At 32.1% G+C, this 15458-nt stretch overlaps 1 protein-coding gene, 1 long non-coding RNA gene and 1 other non-coding gene across 3 annotated transcripts; all 3 read left to right on the top strand.

Annotated features, from left to right (window-relative positions):
* Nucleotides 1-84, top strand: TRNAL-UAA (transfer RNA leucine (anticodon UAA)). The gene has a single exon. It is a non-coding gene; the product is annotated as a tRNA-Leu (tRNA).
* Nucleotides 85-8294: 8210 nt separating this feature from the next.
* On the top strand, nt 8295-9148 carry LOC111425114 (uncharacterized). Its single transcript, XM_071194963.1, has 2 exons — nt 8295-8957; nt 9035-9148. The coding sequence occupies exons 1-2, from the start codon at nt 8295-8297 to the stop codon at nt 9146-9148; spliced, it is 777 nt and encodes a 258-aa protein (XP_071051064.1).
* A 4446-nt stretch (nt 9149-13594) lies between these two features.
* LOC139429366 (uncharacterized) lies at nt 13595-14626 on the top strand. The gene is made up of 2 exons (XR_011640013.1): nt 13595-13934; nt 13999-14626. It is a non-coding gene; the product is annotated as an uncharacterized lncRNA (long non-coding RNA).
* The last annotated feature ends 832 nt before the right edge of the window (nt 14627-15458 follow it).

Raw genomic sequence — 15458 nt, forward strand, 5'->3', positions numbered from 1 at the left:
GTCAGGTTGGCCGAGCGGTCTAAGGCGCCAGATTTAAGCTCTGGTTCCCAAACGGGAGCGTGGGTTCGAACCCCACACCTGACAAAATTTTTTTTTTATTTTCTACACGATTATTATCAATACTTTAATTTTGTAATTAATGCCTAATTGTACCTGAATTATTTGACAGGAAACGTGAACTACCAAACATGATCAAATCGAATTCTTTTTGGAAATATTGCAGAATCAACATTAAATAAGTCGCAATAATATTAAACAATAAAAAAATCCACTTGTAATCTATCTCGAAGAAATTAACGGCTGAGAAACGTATGTTAAATAGCATACACTTTGAGGATAACAATTTCAAGTCCCAATCTAATCGGGGATCACTTTTAAAGTAAGATTCATTTCGAATAGAACAAATTAAGCTACCAAAACGTTTGATAATTTTATGAGTTGTGCGAGCTTTCGATGCTAACATTATAACCATAACCTAAAAATTAGATTTAATTAATTTTAAAAATAATAACATTATTCCAATGCATTTTATACCAATTGATAACAACACCAAGAGATTAAAGTTAACGTTATATCCTGTCCAGGCATTAAATACGTAAATATTAAAGCGTTTTTAAGAAACATCAAGTAACTGGCAATTACGTTAAACATTATAAACAAAATCGTCCAACCGAAAATATCGTTAAACAAAAAAATTTGTTCGTATAAGTCATCGTTGGTTAATAAAACCTTTTTAGTTAACAAAGAAAATTCTTTTAAAGATTTCTTTTTATTTACAACCAACTTAAAACTATTACCCATAATTAACTCAAGATCTTCGTAAAAATTACTTATAACATTAATCAGTCTTTTCATTAACAAAACGATAAACAATACTTGGTAACGTTGCAAAGTTTCCAAAGTTATAAACATCACCGGAAACGAAGTCGAAACGTATAAATGCCCAATCAAACCCAAAAGTGGTAAAAACACATCTAAAAGTCCATATTTTATAATGAAGCAATTATTTTTTTTATAACGTTTTAAATCTCCATTCAAGTGCTTCTCTATTTTTTCAAAATTTTTAATAAACGTCTTTAATTTCTTAAAATTCCATACATTTATATGAAGTATATCAAAAACGTTTAAAAAGCACAAAGAAACCATACAAAACAAGTCGATAATCTCAAAATGACTTAAAAATAACATATCCCTCGTTCGCTCTTCCATATGAAGGTAACTTACAAAGAGTGTAACCAAAAATCCGAATATGACGTATATTAAAGATGGTAATTTCAATTTTTTAAATGTTTTAAAACTGTGCCATGGATAAAGGGCTAATAAACAATTTATGAAAATTAATAAAGTTAAATGCTTTTCGTACATTTTGATCGATTCTATTTAACGTTCAATGGACAAGTAAATTAATGTGATAGATTGAGGTCGGTTAAGTTAATGGTGTATGTAAAGTGATTTCAATTTAGATGTTCATTGGTGAATTACATATACAGGGTGTCTCACGTAACTGGTTCGTTAGAACTCTTTAAGGTTCCACTATTCGTAGTGGTTTGAAATTTTGGTAGCATGGGTTGTTCATTCTAAACTTTCGATCTAAAATATTTTCAAGGTGGCCACCCCTTCCGGTCTACCGGAAGTAGACCACAACTTCGTTATTTTAAATGTTTTTATTACACCTTTCAATTATACGTAAAAAAATATGTTGACTTTGATAAAAGTTGTTGGTACCTAGCGTTTTTTGTTTTCGAGTTATTTTGATTTTAAGTGTTTTTTGACAAATTTCACCATGGTCTTTAAAAGCCCATATCTCAGCTAACGATCATTCAAAAAAGCTCTGCATTGGCACGACTACTCTACAGATGCTGCCAAATAGATTGTCATTTGTTGTATCAGAGAATCTTATACAGGCTGGTCAAAAATAGAATTATCGTTTCTCAATATTCAATTGCGAGAAAGTCGAAAATTTTAAATGAAACACCTCATATTTCTTTACCCTATCAGAAAGGGAATTTAATTCTCTACAAATTATCTATAAACATTCCTATACCTATTTATTGTAGTTTTCCTGATATTGGAAAATTAATCAAAATCAGACATAAAATCCCAAAGCCCGTTTGTGTTTTTGTTAGCAAGCTAAGACATTTTGACAGTTCATCGTTTAATTTATTTAAATTATTATTGGTATTATTTCTACAATTAACTATGGTTGACTAACCTTTAGCTTGCTCGCTTTTATTTACCAAAAATAACCAACAGCAAAAAGAATAAATGAAACAATGAAAAACAACAATTTAATAACAGAAATTAGAATGAATAACATATAAAAAAACAAAAACTTAAAATTATAAAAAAATTAAAACTGTTCGATATGCTGACCATTCACCATTAAACATTTTTCAACTCTTCTTTCGACTTCTACGGTTGTGGCCCGTAGAAGTTGGTCGCCATCAATAGTACGTAGTGCACGCATCACTTTATCACGCAACTCTTGTCGTGTGTTGATCGGTGAATTATACACTTGATTTTTTAAGTGACCCCACAAATAAAAATCCAATGGTGTTAAATCTGGAGATCGTGGAGGCCATTGCCATGAATATAAAAGAAATTTAAAATATCGGCGTTGGAATAATTTGCCATGATATACAATGACTTTCACTCGTGATCAAAAGTAAGTAACAACAACAATAATACAAATATGGACCAAAAACTGTCAAAATTCTATTTCCTTCTAATAAAAAAATCAAACGTTTTCCCGCATTCCGTGCATGCTTTGATTAATGTCCCAATATCAGGGAAACTACAATAAATAGGTATAGGAATGTTTATAGATAATTTGTAGAGAATTAAATTCCCTTTCTGATAGGGTAAAAAAATACGGGGTATTCCATTTAAAATTTTTGACTTTCTAGCCATTGAATATGGAGAAACGGTAATTCAATTTTTGACCAGCCTGTATAAGATACTCTGATACAAGAAATGACAATCTATTTGGCAACATCTGAAGAGTAATCGTGCCAATTTAGAGGTTTTTTTAATGAACGTTAACTGAGATATAGGCTTTTAAAGAGCATGGTGAAATTTGCCAAAAAAAGCTTAAAATCAAAATAACTCGAAAACAAAAAATGGTAGGTACCAACAACTTTTATCAAAGTCAACATATTTTTTTATGTATAATTGAAAGGTGTAATAAAAACTATAGCATTCCATTTAAAATAACGAAGTTGTGGTCTACTTCCGGCAGACCGGATGTGGTGGCCATTTTGAAAATATTTTAGATTAAATGAGTTTAGAATGAACAACCTATGCTACCAAAATTTCAAACCTCTATGAATAGTGGAACCTAAAAAAGTTCTAACGAACCAGTTACGTGAGACACCCTGTATATGAAGCAATTAGTAAAAAATTGATATTCACTTAAAGAAAACTTATTAACTATATACAGTGCGCGTCAAATGCAATAAATTTCCATTTTAGGTGCATTGTATATTGAGGTCCCAACTTGGAATTTTTGATTGTTATAGATATTGTAACATTTTCTTTTATTGTTATTTATATTTGAACACAATATAATCTTTATTGGGCGCGTTCACTAGAGAATTCCGTTTACGTTGGCAAACGCAAACGGGTTACGATTGCGTTGGTGATTTGGTGAACGGCCAATTTTTCTATAGACATATGGTTTGATAACAACAGATGACGCTTTAATGACATTTATTTACAATTTTAATTAATTTATAGGTACATACCGCTCAATTTATCATGAAATTCTTCATTTTCAAAGATAGTATACACTAACCCATTAAATAAATAATTTCGGGCTTCTGCCATTCTTTTCTGTTGATTTTAAATTTAAGATGACACAAACACCAAACACCGTTTGCGATTGCTAACGGAAAAATCATACGATTGAAGTTAGGGTTGCGTTCACCAGAAATGTTGCCAACAGTTTGGTCTCAGTTTGTAAACGTTGACAGTTGGTAATTATTTTATTTTAAGACAAAACGGTACTGCCATTTATTTTTTTAAAAATACTGTCAAAATACGTCACCCCAAAATTCCGAATCAACAATTGCACCGAACATCTGCTCTGTTACATTCCCCTCTCTAAAACCATGAGCTTTTAGGTTTGCTGTGACGAAATCTACAGGATGATCCGTCCCTACATTGTAATAGCACACTTTTTTTTATCATTGATCGTTGGTAATTACAGCAGCATAGCATAATTTCATTTACTGTTGGCCCAAACGTGACTTTCAACATACTGAGGACAACTTGCTAGTCTAAACCATCCAGCCCACACTCAATCTTCGGGATGGCTAAGTGGCTGATATTCTGAGCCAACAACATTATGGATTTCCGTTAGAACTTCCGAAACTCTGCAACAAGAATAACAATTTGATTCCTTACGTCGCCACCATCTGGATCTTCAAGTAGTCGTTGCAGAAATCCGTCAGTCAGTACCAAAGAATTCCATTGCGCCCAATATGTCTTCACAGACGGTGAGTTCTTAGCAACCTCACCCCAAGTTGGTCTGCGGTTCTGCCTTTTCCATTCGATAATCAATTTTAGAATGTGGTCGTGACCTTGGTCGGTCTTCACGCCCTTTGCATTCCAGTGGTCATTTACGACAGATGTCGTGCAGACTTGAGCTTTCTTCCATTCTGTTCGTTGGTAATGATTGCAGTCTACAGACATGGTCTTCTTGATCGGGTATCAACGTTGCAATGTACACGGCCCACTCGATGCTCTATATCAAAGTCGAACTCTTGGAGTCTCTCAATCCATCTCGCAACCTGACCTTCGGAATTTTTGAACTGGAGCTGCCATGTAAGCGCAGCGTGGTCTGTCCTTAGCAGAAATTTACGACCGTAGAGATATTTGTAGAAATGTTCTACTGCCTTTATAACCTTTATAACGTTAGGAGTTACACAGTAGTTACGTTCAGGTTTCGATAGAGTCTTGCAGAAGTATCCTATCACCTTTTCCTGACCGCCTTGGATTTGAGACAAGACCGCCCCCAGGCCTACATTGCTAGCATCCGTGTCTAGTATAAACTTTGAGGTGTTCGAATGCTTCTTGGTAGTCTTTTCCCCACTGATACCGGCGATCTGCTTCCTGATCGTCAGTTTCGTCAGAGGCTTTGCGATATTGGCAAAACCTAGTACATATCGCCTGTAGTAGGTACATAGGCCGAGGAAACTTCGTAACCCGTGCTTGTTGCTAGGTACTTGCCATTCTTGGACGGTGTTCACTTTATCTTTATCCACCACAACTCCTTGACTAGAGATATGCCCCAGGTACTGGATTTACTTTTGAAAGAGGTGACACTTCTTTGGATTCAGCTTCCACCATGCCCTTCGTAAACGCTGAATTCATGAAATAAAAAGCAATTTAAAGCAAATGTCTTTATTATTGTTGCGACTCTCGTTCATAGATGTCGTTAGTGAGCGATCGAAGGGACACACGTGTCGAGTTGTTACCCGCGAAAAGGGATCAGTCCGTTACGAGCAGCGATGACTGACGCTTCCAAGCATTATATTTGTGTTAAACAAAATAAATTAAAACAAAAATAGAAGCTTTTCATTCAACTATATACAGTCCACAACATTTTGGTCCTTCGAGCCGGATACGGGAGCAGTTTTCCGAAGAAATTGGTTATTACATCATCATTTTTAACGAACATTTGGCGCCATAGCCGCAGCATTCGAGCCGGTCAAGGTCAGTCCTTTTTCTTTCTTTCCTTACCAGTCTTTCATCACAATGGAAGATTTACTCAAAAAACGAACTCTTATAAAATCCAAAATAACGGGATTCGAAACATTTTTAATCAACCAAGCAAACCAAAAACCAGACGAATTAAAGGTTAGGTTGGATAACACAATTGGATACCCCTAGAATTTCTACCCCAACTAGTAGCAATGATAATTCAACCAGCAATAAATTAAATGTCAAATTACCAAAGATCACCCTTCCAGAATTTAACGGTCATTATGAAAAATGGCTACCGTTTATCGATGCGTTCAATGCATTAATCCATGAAAACGATGATTTGAATAAAACACAAAAGTTTTATTATCTCAGATCGTGTCTAAAAGGTGAAGCGTCTTATGTTATAGACTCTTTGGAGGCATCTGATAATAATTATACCGTAGCTATAGAGCTGTTAAAAAACCGATTTGAAAACAAACGGATTATCGTACAAGCACATATTAGAGAATTATACGAGTATTCACCAGTTCAGCGCGAATCTCACGTACACTTGCGAAAATTAATTGACCATTTTCAAAAACACATCAGATCGTTAAAAACTTTAGGTCAACCAACGGAATATTGGGACACCTTACTAATTCACTTAATTTCAAATAAAATCGATACAAAAACTAAGCGAGCATGGGAAAGTTCTATTAAAACCAATGCAATACCAGACCTCAAACAGTTGTTTGACTTTTTGTCTTCGCAGTGCATGATTCTTGAATCAGTAGAAAGAAAAGATAACAAATCCAACACAGTATCTTGTCTCGTTATAAATAAACCGAAATGTAGGTTATGCGACGAAAGCCACGCATTGTACCAATGTAAAACATTTTTGGATTTGACGCCGAAACAACGCCTCGAAAAGGTCAAGAATTTTAAACTTTGCATCAATTGCCTTAAACCCGGTCATATACACGGAAACTGTAAACTAGGTAATTGTAAGAAACGTGACAATGCTCATAATACCTTGTTGCATTTTGAAAAAGGTAACTTTTCTACTGCACGTTCTTCTAATCCTCCAACGACAAGTGTGGTATCTGCACATACGATGAACAATAACAATGAATATGTTTTATTGCCTACAGCTCTATTATGGGTAAAAAATGCAATGGGAAATTTAATCAGATGTCGGGCTTTAGTAGACTCCTGTTCACAATCAAATTTTATTACCACTGAACTTGCATCTAAATTGAATTTACAAAAAACTAAGGTTTTAGCATCCATTAACGGAGTTAATCAATCGAACTTTAATGCAACTACTAGAACACAGACAGATATTTATTCATTAAACAAGCATTTTAACAAAAAATTGTCATTTTTAATAATTGATAAAATTACGGATAAGTTACCACAACAAAAAATTGATAAGGAGCTATTACAAATTCCTGAAAAATTTCAACTCGCTGATCCTGATTTTCATAAACCCAACAGCGTAGATATTTTGCTAGGTGCTTCAGTTTTCTTTGAACTACTGTCAATAGGACAAATCAAATTGAATGGAAATGAAGGACCCATACTTCAAAAAACAAAACTGGGTTGGATAATAGCAGGGAATATCCCATTTTCGTTGAATTGTAACTCTTGTTTTCTGATCACTCGTAAAACCATTAATGAGAATACTGCATTATTGAAACCTTTGGAAAGATTTTAGGAAATCGAGGAATCACCGAAGGTTAACCATTTATTTCCTGAAGACTTGGAGGTTGAGACTCACTTTCGTAACACTTATCAAAGAGAGACGGATGCTTGTTTTCAAGTTTCGTTGCCATTGAAGGACAATCCTCAAATTTTAGGTGAATCCTATGATATTGCAAAGCGACATTTAATCTCATTGGAAAACAAATTCGAAAAAATTCAGAATTGGAGAAGAGTAAAAGATTATTGGTCAAATTGGCTCAAGAACAAGAATTTAACGAGGATATATCCAATTTAAAGGCCAAGAGAATTAAACTGACCAGTAAGTTGAAAACTTTAGATCCATTCTTAGACGAAGATGGTCTTTTGAGAGTGGGTGGTATATTGGCAAACACTGATTTAACATTTTCACGTAAACACCAAATAATTTTACCCTCTAAACACAAGTTAACTGAATTAATCATTCGACATAAACATCTGGAAAATTTACATGCTGGCGTTCAAACTCTTCTTTCGATTATAAGACTTGAACATTGGCCTATAAACGGAAAAAATGTGATTAAAAAGATATTACGTTCATGCACAATTTGTTTTCGAGTAAAACCTGGATTCATTTTTCCAAAGATGGGTATGTTGCCCAAACAACGAACAACACCAGTACGACCATTTGCAAATGTAGGTGTGGATTATGCCGGTCCTATACTAATCAAGGATGGTAAATTAAGAAAACGAAGGTTTATTAAGTCTTACGTTTGTTTTTTTGTTTGTTTGGCTACGAAGGCATTACATTTAGAGTTGGTAACTGATTTGACATCTGACACATTTCTGAATGCATTTAAAGTAGACGAGGTTTGTGCAGATGCTTATATTCCGATAAAGCTACTAATTTTAAAGGGGCTAAGAGTGTAATGTATACTAATTTAGAAGATCTAGCTAAGGATCCTGATATTTCAAATTATTTTCGTGACAAAGGGGTCATTTGGCACTTCATTCCCGCAAGAAGCCCTCACTTTGGTGGGATTTGGGAAGCTGCGGTTAAACGGGTTAAGTATCATTTAATGAGAACAATTGGTGATGAAAGACTAACCTATGAGACCTTTTCCACAGTTTTAATCCAAATTGAGTCAATCCTAAACTCAAGACCTTTACTTCCTTTATCCTCTGACCCTCAAGATTTGGAATTATTGACTCCAGGACATTTTTTGATTGGCGCGGCCTTATTGGCAGTTCCTGAAGTAGATGTTTCAGAAATTCCTGCTAACCGATTAGCAAATTACAAACAACTCCAAAAATTACACCAATCATTTTGGAAAAGGTGGTCATTGAAGTATTTGCATGCTCTACAACAAAGGACGAAGTGGAGATTCTACCGAGAAGATCTTGTCAAAATTGGAAGTATGGTTCTGCTTAAAGATGACAACCTCCCCCCAATGCAGTGGAAAACAGGAAGAATAGAAGAACTCCATCCTGGTCCAGACGAAAAGATTCGTGTGGTGAAGATCCATACTTCAGGTGGAGCTGTGTCTAGAAGTGTATCTACATCGAGTTTGTGTTTTACCAATAGAAGGACAGTAACTGACTTTATATATTATATTTTCTTAAGCTTCTTTATGTGTTGTTTTTTGAGTTGAAAGATAACTCTTTCAAGGCGGGAGTTATGTTGCGACTCTCGTTCATAGATGTCGTTAGTGAGCGATCGAAGGGACACACGTGTCGAGTTGTTACCCGCGAAAAGGGATCAGTCCGTTACGAGCAGCGATGACGGACGCTTCCAAGCATTATATTTGTGTTAAACAAAATAAATTAAAACAAAAATAGAAGCTTTTCATTCAACTATATACAGTCCACAACAATTATTAAATGATCCGAAGATGTCTTTTTCCAATATTTAATTTTCATACTTATGAATTTTTGAATACAACCTTGGATAACATTAAACATAAAAATGTTACGGTAATTAATCTTCGAGTACCTCTAAAACTAATTGAGATATAATAATAAATATAAAAAAAGAGCAGTTTTAAAAAGCAAGTTTAATCTTTTCAAAATCGACCTATACCTTAGTTATTAATTATAAATTGAATTGTATCAAAACTACAACATACGTGGTGATTGTAGTTAACAATAAAAAAATCATTGTAAAATCAACCGTAAAAAAATCTGCTGCTGTTATTTCCGGACATCTAAGCGTAGACTCTTCGGATAAATATATTAATCTCTTCCTGATTGTATTACCGTTCATCAACAACGCATCGTTTTGAAGATTTTTAAAACAAATCGTCGCCGTTCTTTTTATTTCTCGTTGAACATGTCTCGAATGTTTTGCTATAACCACCAAATTAACCTGAAAAGATTAAAATAACTTTTTTCCAACCTCTAAAGTTAAATTTATTATTTACAATTAATAAAATCGTGTAATCCAAAATCGCAAACACGAATAAAACAACTTTTATATTCTTGTTTCCAAAATATTCGCTTTTTTTGGGGGCAAAAATGGTTAAGATGTTAAAAGACGATAATAAACTGATTAAGGTGTCAATAAAAGTAATTAAAATTTCCCAGCCAAAGACATCGTTAAATAAATCGATAACTTGAGTCATTAATCCATAAGATTTATTTAACACCAGAATTTTTCTCGATAATTCATTTAAATCTTTCTGTTCCCAAATCGTTAATAACCCATCGTTGATCATCTTTAAACGAATTTTAACCTCTTTTAATATATTAGATATTAGCAAGTACGTTAAAAACGATTGATAATACTCTAAATACTCGATAAAGTGATGCTTCAAGAAATCAACACGAAAATATTCATACCAAACAACGTTAAAAATCGTTATAAAAATAAAAATAACGTGTTGAATAATAATTGATGTTAAAAAACGTTTACGTTGATTTATTTTTATTTTAATCTCCTCAAAAAGACCGTTTAATTCGTTAATTTTTGTTATTATTTCTTCTATCTTTCCATAATTAATAAAAACTTTATTGAGAATACTGTAACTTGAAGCAATTGTAAAAATCGTTTTTTCCATATAAAACATCACTTTAACGGTTGTTTGAAGAAAATTTCGATGACTGGCGTCTGCATACATCGCTTTTAAACACAATCCGATCGTTATAGACAAAGTTAAAACCGAATACATTCGATACAATTTCGAAAATTTAAATTTATAAACGTTCGAATCGATTGGATTTAATTGGCCCATTAATGTATTTAAAATCAATATCGGTTTTAAATGTTTTAATCCGGAATTTCGGTTAACAAATATTATATTTTTCTTCATTATTCGTTTCGATGTTCACCTTTTACGGTCAGTTGTAAATTGGTTATTAAGTTCATTAACAATGTGGTGTTTTCGTTTTATTGATCTATTTCAGGGAATTATGTAGATAATAGAAATACGTATACAGCGTGAAATATACAGAGTGAACTTGGATTTAACGATGAAACAAAGAACATTTTAAAGCTAATTTTATGAGTATTTAGTGTATGATGACTTTTTAAGCTTAATTTCGAATAATAGAAGTTAAAAAAATTGTATCTCAACAACGAATTGAGATATAACGATGGAACAAAGATCATTTTAAAGCTATAATCTGTTTTTATTTAAATCAATTGTCATTGCCAAATTTTTATAAAAAACGGTCTGTACCACCCTAGATACCATGTTCTATGACCACGCTTTATAATATTTTCCACTAAATAATAAGTAAGGTTGTGTATATTCTAAACGAAGTTGTCACTGATTGTTACTTTAAAGACGAAGCCACTAATCTCTCGTCACTTGGCTAATATCTACGTTTTGAAATTAAAACTCGTGAGCAATATATTAACCCTTTGTGTCCCAAGAAGTCAAAAATTTTGAAACTTTGTGGCAGAATTGAAACGCTATCAAAATACATTCCAGGGGGATAATGATACTTGAGAGTACCGTCAAGCATTAAAATATATTTTCAGTATACAAAAACAGTTTTACTTTCATTACAACATAAATAAACATTGCACAAAGTACATTTTGAGTGGGGTCTAGCTTTGGCAGAACAATTTTCGCAACTTCCTCTTTCTTTTGAACTTACGCTACAACATTTTCGTGGACGCAGTAAATTTGAATATTTATTTATCAGAAATTAGCAAAATCTGATAGAATATTGAGAAAAAACATATTGAGCAAAAACTAACATTTTCGCATAATCTAAGTATCAAAAAAGATACTAATTTAAAAATTCCTGGAAGCCGTATTTATTGAAATTAAGGAATGAGACTTATTCTAAATTAAAGCTCAAAGCTTTCTTTTTAAAATGATGTATAATAATTGTTGGGTTGGATTGGAAAAATATTGAGAAAAAAAATGTTGAAATAAAACTTACATTTTCGTATAACCTAAAAGTGTCAAAAAAGATGTTAATTTAAAAATTCCTGGAAGCCGTATTTATTGAAATTAAGGAATGAGACTTATTCTAAATTAAAGCTCAAAGCTTTCTCTTTAAAATGATGTATAATAATAGTTGGATTGGATTGGAAAAATATTGAGAAAAAAAATGTTGAAATAAAACTTACATTTTCGTGTAACCTAAAAGTGTCAAAAAAGATGTTAATTTAAAAATTCCTGGAAGCCGTATTTATTGAAATTAAGGAATGAGACTTATTCTAAATTAAAGCTCAAAGCTTTCTCTTTAAAATGATGTATAATAATAGTTGGGTTGGATTGGAAAAATATTGAGAAAAAAAATGTTGAAATAAAACTTACATTTTCGTATAACCTAAAAGTGTCAAAAAAGATGTTAATTTAAAAATTCCTGGAAGCCGTATTTATTGAAATTAAGGAATGAGACTTATTCTAAATTAAAGCTCAAAGCTTTCTCTTTAAAATGATGTATAATAATAGTTGGATTGGATTGGAAAAATATTGAGAAAAAAAATGTTGAAATAAAACTTACATTTTCGTGTAACCTAAAAGTGTCAAAAAAGATGTTAATTTAAAAATTCCTGGAAGCCGTATTTATTGAAATTAAGGAATGAGACTTATTCTAAATTAAAGCTCAAAGCTTTCTCTTTAAAATGATGTATAATAATAGTTGGGTTGGATTGGAAAAATATTGAGAAAAAAAATGTTGAAATAAAACTTACATTTTCGTATAACCTAAAAGTGTCAAAAAAGATGTTAATTTAAAAATTCCTGGAAGCCGTATTTATTGAAATAAGGAATGAGACTTATTTTAAATTAAAGCTCAAAGCTTTCTTTTTAAAATGATGTATAATAATTGTTGGGTTGGATTGGAAAAATATTGAGAAAAAAAATGTTGAAATAAAACTTACATTTTCGTATAACCTAAAAATGTCAAAAAAGATGTTAATTTAAAAATTCCTGGAAGCCGTATTTATTGAAATTAAGGAATGAGACTTATTCTAAATTAAAGCTCAAAGCTTTCTTTTTAAAATGATGTATAATAATTGTTGGGTTGGATTGGAAAAATATTGAGAAAAAAAATGTTGAAATAAAACTTACATTTTCGTATAACCTAAAAGTGTCAAAAAAGATGTTAATTTAAAAATTCCTGGAAGCCGTATTTATTGAAATTAAGGAATGAGACTTATTCTAAATTAAAGCTCAAAGCTTTCTCTTTAAAATGATGTATAATAATAGTTGGGTTGGATTGGAAAAATATTGAGAAAAAAAATGTTGAAATAAAACTTATATTTCCGTATAACCTAAAAGTGTCAAAAAAGATGTTAATTTAAAAATTCCTGGAAGCCGTATTTATTGAAACAAGGAATGAGACTTATTTTAAATTAAAGCTCAAAGCTTTCTTTTTAAAATGATGTATAATAATTGTTAGGTTGGATTGGAAAAATATTGAGAAAAAAAATGTTGAAATAAAACTTACATTTTCGTATAACCTAAAAGTGTCAAAAAAGATGTTAATTTAAAAATTCCTGGAAGCCGTATTTATTGAAATTAAGGAATGAGACTTATTCTAAATTAAAGCTCAATGCTTTCTTTTTAAAATGATCTGTAATAATTACACCTAATAACCGTTTATCAAAGAGATACCTTTTTGAACAACAAAATTCAACAAAACCACTTTTCACTAAACTTCTAACCTGACATCTGGATGAATAAGTTTAAATAGGTATACCTAAAAACCCTACAGTGCGGATTGTGTCATTTTTTATACAGATTCTTTCTTGTATAGACTACAGGAGGTAAATCAGTTATTAATGAATTTCCCATTAATGTTGTCCAATCTTTTTTAATTAGTTCTTCACAGTGTTTGCCCACATCTCCGGAGTGTAATGACCAAGAGCTTTTTGCCAAGTCTCCTTGACACGACAGATCTTTTTCTCCGAGCTGGACTGAACATGTTTATTGTAATAAGTTTTTAAGAACGCCCAACATAGTTCAATGGGATTATATTGGCAATTGTATGGAGGAAGGCGAAGAACAGTATGGCCATGCTCTCTTATTAATTTGTCAATTTCAAAGGATTTTTCAATTTGAGGCTTGTAATAACGGATTATTTCCCATAACGATTTTTTATTTAAGGTTGGTTCAAACTGTATACTATGTTCAGTTAACCATTTTTTCATATCATTTTTTTTTTGTGCAGAAACTTGGAGCTTTCTCGATTTGTTTTGAGTGATATGGAGCATTATCCATTACTACCGCACACTTCGCACCCAAATTATTTAATGCTGGAAGTAATTGATTTTTCACCCATTCCATAAAAATAATTGACGTCATATTTTTATGATAATCTCTGTGCTCCGTGTTGTCACTGAGCAAGAGATCGCAATTTGGCAAAAACCCTGACGAAGTGCCTGCGTGCAAGATTGTAAATCTTTTTCCTTCGCCTTCTGCTCTTTGCGGAATACCGAATCTTTCATTTTCATTTACCCATTGATAAACTTGGGTGCCATTTTCGTAAATCCAAGTTTCGTCAAGAAAAACAAAAGTATACTCTCCGGATTCTAGGTATTGCAAGTATGTCTTTAAAAATGTAATTCTTTTTGAAACTATATGTGGTTGTTCAATTAACACTTTTCTATTGCTAATCTTTTTATATCTATATCCCATAGATTTTATAATTTTATGTAATTTTGGTCTACCATTAGTAAAATCACATTCATTTCTTGCAAAATTAAGTAAATCATTAAGATTAAAATACTGTTTCTTTTCATGCAATTTTTGTATTTGTCTTCCTAACTCTTCTTTAATAAAATATAAATTATTATCCGTTTTGTAGTTCATTTTACAACGCCCTTGTGTTTTTGGTTTTTTTACAGTTTGATATTTTTTGTAGGTTTGAATAATTTTAAAAACCGTCGCACAGTGGTCCGAGCGGTAAGAAAACCCGATCGAAAATATTATTTTGGTGTTAGCAATTAGCTAGCTTTATGAAACTTGGCATATGATTATAAGACCAAAAGGGTAATGTTGTGTCAAAATTTGAATTAAATTCGTCAACCGGAAGTGGTACTACGCAAGCAGTACTTTATTTAAATTCATACTCATTTTCTTTTCATATAAATTAGGACTTTAAAGAAGAATATTACTATAAAATTTTGTGCAAAACATTAGACGTATATTACTTCACATTTTTTTGTGTAATTACGTGATCGCAAATTCCTATCTAAATTGTTTTATAGAGGACCTATACCGGATGTCTCACGCAACTGGTTCGTTAGAACTTTTTTAGGTACCACTATTCGTAGCGGTTTGAAATTTTGACAACATGGATTGTTCATTCGAAGCTTTCGATCTAAAATACTTTCAAGATGGCCGCCACTTCCGGTCTACCGGATGTAGACCACAACTTCGTTATTTTAAATGGAATGCTATAGTTTTTAATGCACCTTTTAATTATATTCCACAAAATAAGTTGACTTTGATAAAAGTTATTGGTACCTACCATTTTTCGTTTTCGAGTTATTTTGTTTTTAAGTTTTTCTTTGGCAAATTACTTTATGCTCTTTAAAACCTTATATCTCAGCCAACGCTCATTCAAAAAAGCTCTAAATTGGCACGATTACTCTTGAGATGTTGTCAAACAGATTGTCATTTGTTGTA

Source organism: Onthophagus taurus, chromosome 3, assembly GCF_036711975.1.
Source record: "Onthophagus taurus isolate NC chromosome 3, IU_Otau_3.0, whole genome shotgun sequence".
Lineage (NCBI taxonomy): Eukaryota > Metazoa > Arthropoda > Insecta > Coleoptera > Scarabaeidae > Onthophagus > Onthophagus taurus.